The sequence below is a fragment of the Tyto alba genome, unplaced genomic scaffold, assembly GCF_018691265.1.
Source record: "Tyto alba isolate M040663 unplaced genomic scaffold, T.alba_DEE_v4.0 Super-Scaffold_41, whole genome shotgun sequence".
NCBI classification, from domain to species: Eukaryota; Metazoa; Chordata; class Aves; order Strigiformes; family Tytonidae; genus Tyto; species Tyto alba.
In genome coordinates, this window is record NW_024881317.1 from 9,837,898 (window position 1) to 9,845,548 (window position 7,651).

The 7,651-nt window shown below is 36.7% G+C and overlaps 1 protein-coding gene across 1 annotated transcript in view; it reads left to right on the forward strand.

Moving 5' to 3' along the window:
* Positions 1-7,406, forward strand: part of ABHD17C (abhydrolase domain containing 17C, depalmitoylase) — a 30,638-nt gene extending 23,232 nt beyond the window's left edge. Inside the window, exons 2-3 of the mRNA XM_009971509.3 lie at positions 1,886-2,065; positions 5,902-7,406. Of these exons, the coding sequence (XP_009969811.2) occupies positions 1,886-2,065; positions 5,902-6,121 (400 nt within the window). The 3' untranslated portion in view covers positions 6,122-7,406. The remainder of the gene's footprint in view (positions 1-1,885; positions 2,066-5,901) is intronic.
* Positions 7,407-7,651: the final 245 nt, after the last annotated feature.

The window sequence follows — 7,651 nt, forward strand, 5'->3', positions numbered from 1 at the left end:
TTTGGGATGGTATTGCAAAACCTACCAGCATTAATACCATTCCATCCCTACTTAAGTGTCATGTAGTGGATCTCGTTCCAGTCCCATTTTCTTGTATTCCCTGATGTTGATGCATTTCTGTCTGTCTTTAATATGATGTAGCAGCTGGTACATCAACAGATTGGATGCTTGTGCTGCCTCGAAGACACATGTCTCCTGCTCCCCCCACCCAACAGCCAGAATGAAGTCTGTGAGGAAGAGGCTTTGCTCCAAAATCCTGTTAACATGCATACCAAAATCAACTAGGCTCTATTGACTGTGTGCTGAACTATTTCTAACAGTAAGGGATAAAAAATTCTCCTAAAAGTGTTTCACAGCATCTCTTTAAAAACATCAGGCCATGGCTGTGGTGATAGACCACCAATGTGAGCTGCTGCTTGGTTACCAAGAGGATAGAATTTTACTCCAGGGAGATATTTTTATACAGTTGCTTATTCATATTACAGTAGATGCCAAAAGCACCCTTATGTTCAGCAGTATGGAAATATTAAGAAAATTACAGTTTCACAGGGGCTACCATCCAGTCTAGTTTTACTTCATCATAAAACCAGGCAGTCTTGACAGCCTGTAGTTGGATGATTAGTACTGGATTATTCTTCTGTTGCAATTTTAATTATTAACTGATTGTTCTCCTGTTGTAATATTCTTTCTTTTGCACATACCCAATCATTTAGCTGCTTGAAAATCGAGTATTACCTAGGCCTGCCATACATCTTGCTATCAGCTTGGCAAGGAAGTTGAAACCTTCCAGGTGTACATTGGGTATAGCCTAAACTGTAGGTTTTGATTTTCATTGACATAGCAGTGACAGCAACACAGTAGACAGGCAATAAGACATTTTTCTATACAAATAATTTTATGCTGTTCCCTTCTGCACTTGATTATTCTTTATACAACTTGCAATAGGAAGTGGAGTTATACATAGAAATCTTCTGGGTAAGTATTTTATAATTAACTGAGTATCAGCTGTGATTTGCAGCTTTCCTAACAAGTTGTAGTGACCAAATAGCATTGTACTCTTTACTTCTTCCTAGCCACTGTCACTTCCTCCTGTGCCCCTTCCGAATTCCTTTATATTTTGCATACTTTAAGTAAAAATTGAATTTGTCATCCTCAACTTTTTTTGCAGCTGTGAAACAGCAGTACCCAAGCCAGCACGGTTTGGTAGACTGGATGGGAATATTGGGGAGTCATCCAAGACTCCTTGTGAACCCTGAATTTTATGAAATTATGTATTTTTATAGTTGCAAAATAAGGTTGATATATTTAAACTGGAAAAGAAAAAAGGAACAATTTACACTGACCAGAAACTGAAAAAATGAAAATAACTATCCTCTCAAATTCTTATCCTCTTTGGTGTCTTTAGTTACACTAACAAGGTAGTTTGGTCTTTTTGTTTCAGCTGCCTGGAAAGAAAGGTAGACAGAGGAGTAACTGTCTTGTTTAATGGTGGAAAGGTTGTTAGCCTGCAGAATATCTAATTTAAATTCCTGAGAGTGACTCTGGATAGGGGGGAAGTCTAATTTATAATTTGCTGTGCTGTGGAGTGAAAGATAAGAGATGTTCATGAAGATGGTGAAGATTAACAAACGAACTGACATTCCTTCTTTGAGGATAGCTTTCTTCAGCCTGTGCAACATTTTGATTATTTACTTTACAGGACTGTTTTAAAGTTTAGAGTTGTAAATTCATGTTTCCTAGGAACAGATTTCAAAGAGTTACAATGGGATGCTTTGGTTTTTATCCCTCTTTCCTTTGATTTGTTTTAGTTTGTTTTTTGCTTCTGTGATGCAAAATGTGTTGTTTAGTTTTATTTTTTTAAAAGGGATGTTTCTTTTCTCTACAGGTATGGTGTTAGTCCTGAGAATATAATTCTGTATGGCCAGAGTATTGGTACTGTCCCTACAGTAGACCTGGCATCTCGGTACGAGTGTGCAGCAGTAATCCTTCATTCTCCCTTGATGTCTGGATTACGGGTAGCTTTTCCTGACACTAGGAAAACCTATTGCTTTGATGCTTTTCCAAGGTATGTATAAACACTGCAGAGAGGGCTGTTTTACACTCAACGTGCTCTTTAGGTGTTTAAAAGGGACTAGTTGTTTAACTTCATGGAATTGTCACCTGCATTTTAAATTTAAGATATGCACACTGTATAAATCCAAGCAGATTTACCATGTAAGAAAGGGCGTGATGTCAGTCTCAAACTGACATGATAGTCAGCTCAGTGAACAAATAAAGTCTTAGTGTTTACAACTAATTTTTCTCCTCTTTTTTGTGTTGTGGATTAATATCAAAATTTTTATGCTGTCAAGTTTGGAGTAGTAGCTTAACAACTGATAATACACTATTAAGTCCTTCAGTTTAATGACTAACAAATTAGTAATTGTACACTCAACATCTCAGTCAACTTTGATTTAGAAGGCAATATGATGTCATTAAATGGATGTGCTGTTTTCAAGCTGCTTGTTAAAATATTGCTATAGTTTTACCCGATCAGCATAGAAAAAGCTATAGATAATTGCTGCTTTTAAAGGGAGAAAACAAGAGAGGGTCAGAGGCTAGAATGTTAGTGGTGTCGTTCACTTTCCAACTTGGTTCTGAGTTTCATGTATAATCTCGAGGGAATGCATTTAGTGTTTCTTTGCCTGTGGTCCTTGTAAGTAAAAGCCCTTTTGAATCTTTGGCATGCTGTCCATATAAAATCACTAGAGATACCAAGACTTGTATTTGTTCCTCCCTGATGGGAGATCATGTAAGGTCCTAATGTCTGTGACCAAAATAAAGTAAGTTACTGTCCCTCTTTTGGAAGATTTTGAGCTTGTTTTAGGAAGTTCTAGAATATTTTACATGCAGGAAGCTATATACAACTGGTTTCAAGATAAAACAGTTGCCTTTGTAGCCTAATGTTTCATTTGAAAAGCAATTGCAACAGACCTAAATTTAGAGTATCCGAATATTTGAGAATAGTAGAGGTCCTGGGAATAGCAGATGTTCTAGGAATCTTTTAAAACTTCTCATTTGACCCAGTTTAAATTATGGGAGAGTATAAGAGGGGAAGCCAGTCTCTTTCTAGCAGTGTGTATAGACCTGGGGGCGGTGTGGGGAGGCACAGATAAAAACCCAAGTGGTCCTTGGAAGGGAGAACACAGCAGAGACTCACCAAAGTATTGTGCAAAGCTTTGCTTCAGAAGGTCATGTCTGCAATAAGTGTAGCAGGGGATATTCATAGCATTTATGTTTGGTTTATTCTGGTTACAAGAGGTTAAAACTAGAAGGTGGGGGATGCCATGAGTATAAAACTGTATGCCAAAAAAGCTAGAAGTAATAGTGACCAAGTGACCAAGTAATAAGGGTTCTCACAGTATCTGTGTCGAGTCCACATGTTGAGAATTCTACCAAACAGGTTATTAACTAAATAAGTAATTAAATTGTTAAAGATGCAGTCAGAATTTGAAACATTTATACTCCAACTCGTTCATCATCCTCAGAACTGAAATCCAGTATTTACAAATGCTTCTGTGAGAGGAAGAAAACAAAGCCTTAAAAATAGCTCTGATTACAAAAGTAACAGTGATTAGCTGGCATCAGCCAAATCAAATAGCAGTTTAAAGAAGAAAAAAGGGGAGGGGGGGAAACAGTGACAACAGATGTACTGTAGCACTTGAGTATTTTTTTCTTACCCCACTGAGCTGTTCATTGCTGTCAGTCTGACTTCACTTGTACTGTAAGCAGTGAAAATAAACAGCAGTGCACTGTTATGAATGTGTGCAGTTCAACTGTCTGTCTTCACAGTGGGAAACAAAATAGTTCTGTGTGCACCTACAGTGAATTGCTATTATGTGCATTTTATGTTGGGACTCCATGAGAATTTGGTCTCTGTAGATTTTTCTAGCTGCAGAGCAGTATGGCTAAGAATACTAAGTAAGTCTCATGTGCAGTTTAAATACTGCCTTATGAGTTGCTGAGTTGGCAATGGGACGCTTTCCAATTTTCTGCAAAATACAAATATTATCTAGCTTAATGGTCTGTGAATATATGTGAAAAAATAGTTGCATTATCTGAATACTGAAGTGAAGGGGGTTTCCTGGTGTTCTACAATAAATGACAACGTAGTATCTAACCACTAAAATTATGTATAAACATCTCTGTAGCTGACAAGTCTGTCACATTGTAGAACTCAGGGACAGACCCTTCATGGGCTTAAAACTTCAGTTTATATAACACGTTGATTATAAAGTATTTACATTTGGTTATGATATTAATTTGGGGGTGAAAATTACAGGAAAAAAAAGATTGTATTATTCTGATATCTCTCTCTTATGTTCTTGGGATATTTTTCTGTATTCAGCATAGTCGCACACAACTCAAGTTCCAGACAGGAAAAGTGAAATAGGCTTCATTTTAATTTTAAATAACACTTTTCCTTTTTAAATGACATGAAGCTTGGTTTTTTGGAGAGGTATTGAGACACAGAAATGTGTTTACACTCAGCTGTTTACTGGAATACCAATGATGGTTCTCTAGAATACTAAATGCTGGGATTTATATATGTGAAGTTTAGTGGCTCAGTCTATATCTTAATTTTTAATTAACTTTATATTTTCATAAATCTTATTTAAACCTGTTTTTAAGTCAGTGTAAGTTGGCATCTGTTTTTTTTTTTTTTAAATAATATTAAGCAGTCTTGATCACTTTAAAATCTCTGGTCTTACCAAAATTGCATGCTTTCTTATTCTTTAGGAGCAGGAAAATCCAAACACCTTTTATTATATAGTGTAAAAAAATACCTGTCCTTCTGTCAGATCAAATATTACTGATACTAATTTTTCCACCCACTTCATCTCATACTCTGCGTAATGTCCTGAGCCAATTCTTCCATTTGTTGGTGTAAGTAGAGCTGGTAGGAAGCTCAGAGTTCATTAGCACTTGGTGTCTATATGCTGATTTGGAATTACTGATAACTACCGATGTGAAATGGCTGTCTGGAAATAAAAGCTGGTGCCTGCATGAAGACAGAGAAAGCTGCTGTTTACCACTTTGGTGTTCATGTGCTACCAGTATGCTTCATAATTGGGGTTTTCTGGCCTGAACTCTTCCTTTCCTCTGAACCCATTTTCCTCTGAGAGATGGTCACTAGCTCTATTGGTCTGCTAAGTGTAGCTGGAACAAAAGGAAAAGAGTTTACTTTAAGGCCACTTTGCAGTCAGAGCTGGTGAAGTAGTTGGTTGTGTGAAGTAAATTCCAGTGAGTTTCTTGTGGTTTGCAGCTAACTATCCTGGTGTAACAGTATTCTACAGTTTTCTCTTTCATCATTTGAACTTATATGTACAAAGAACAGATTGTTTTTCTTTAGCTGAATTGGCCTAATTTGGGGGTTTAAAGACAGGTTCAAACCTCATGAGCTGAGGCTTTTTTATAATGAAGTCTTACGACTGGAATGTAGTTAATTAGTTCCTAATCTGTTAAACCGGAAGGTGATAATGTGTAATGTGAAGAGTCCACACTGGCAGCATGTCCTGTGGAATCTTTCTTGCCTCTCAGTTGTTTTCATGATAGATCTACTCATGGTTTGGGGGGGGGTGTGTGTGTGTGCGGATTGTGCCAAACTTCATTTGTGTGCTGCCCATTTGAGCTGCTTGTCATTAGAATTGGTGGGACGGTGGTGATGGCAGTGCAGGCTCCTGTTTACATGTGCATTTTGGGAGTGACCCTTGTTTCATTTCACTCTGGCACAATTCCAGTGTTTTGCAGCCATTTAAAAACATGCAACTGGATCGTGTATAGACAGTTGAGCTTGCTTTCTTTAATGGCTTTAAAGTTAAAGCCCCAAACTGAGCTATGTGTTTCTTTTCCATCCCCCAGCATTGACAAGATATCTAAAGTAACCTCTCCTGTGTTGGTAATCCATGGTACCGAAGACGAGGTAATCGATTTCTCCCACGGCCTGGCCATGTACGAGCGATGTCCGCGAGCGGTAGAGCCCCTCTGGGTGGAAGGGGCTGGGCATAATGACATAGAGCTTTATGCACAGTACTTAGAGAGACTAAAACAGTTCATATCTCATGAACTTCCCAACTCCTGAAGAAGCCTACCTGATTTTACCTCAGTTACTGTGAACGGAAGAAATTACCTGGTTTTGCACATGCTTTAACTGGATAGCTGTAATAGCTTTATACTATGAAGAAATGCCCTGTCCTCAGGGTGTTCTAATCAAACATCTGATGAAATTTGTCTTTTATATCTGGAAATTATTCTACTAATGCACACAAATATGGTCAACTACTGTAATTCCAACAATTTTTAGCTTCATTGCCCTGAAGGAAGTGGGAATACTAGCTGCTTATGGGGACACTTTTTACCTAGTGCTGTATTAATCGAAGATCAGTTTTCTCTGTCTCACTTCAGATCGTTTATAATTCTGTCCTACAAAGACTTTTTTCCCCCAGTGTTCTCAGCGTGGAGAACACAACTGTTACGAGCTACAGCTTGTTCTGAACAATCACTCATGGGTTCAATCTAAGGGATTACTTTCTCTGTAAAGTTTCTAGCTGTGGTATTGTAACTTATTGTGATGAAGTTCCCCCTTCTTCCCTTTTAGTGTTCTTTTGTTAACTTACTGATCTTCCCGAGTAAATTATTTAAATATACTTTTTCCTGAAAATAAACAAACTACTATATGGGGCTAAACGCTGTAACAACCTCTCCATTACCTGTATAAACGTAACTGGAATATTCTTAAAGGAACTAGGGACAAAATTGCTTTTGTTTAAAAATAAATGTGTAAATTTACTACTAGAAAACTCATTTTAATATTCAGATGGTCTGAATAATAGCCATAACAGACATTTCCTTCTGTAAAGCATTCCTGTAGACTTTTTAAAAGTACTGTACATATTTGAATTTACATTGTGCATAGATTCTTAATTGGTAGTTTTAATTTAAGTCTAGTTACAATAAACTGCAAAATTCTGGTTTGTATATGATTGAATACATTTTGTTAAAATATGTTTTTATCCCTATATTATTTTGCTATTAAAGTTTTATAAAGTTTCCAGGACAAAAAAAAAATTTACACATTTATGTTTTGATGAATTTATGTAACTAAATTTTCATTGAGCTGATCTTTTTAGTTTAGAAGTAATTTGATTCTTTGACACTGGAATCGCACAGATTATGCATCAGAAATGCAAGACACTTAAAAATTGTTACACTACTAGCATAGGTCTAATTTTTCCAAATTTAAAGGCCTTAAATGTACTGTAAGCCTCAGATTGTTGTATAAATTGATCGCGATTGATTGCAGTTTGTGTCCTGTTGCTAGAATGCAACACAGTGATTGTAATGGAATAAAGGATGCATGGATTAGAGCTTGCTGAATTTTTGAATCTTATTTGGCACATAATTTTCATACACAAGGAAAGTGTACAGTACAGATTACTTGATAGAGTAACTTGAATTCCATTATTTAATTCCTTCCTTTCAAGGAAAACTCTCCTAAAGTACAAAGCCACATTTCCATGAAGCTTGGTATGTAAATCAAATGTAAAAGAGATTACTTTTAAATGGTGTTCAGCTGGTTTGAAGTAATGCAAAATGGTGATTCATTGCCTAG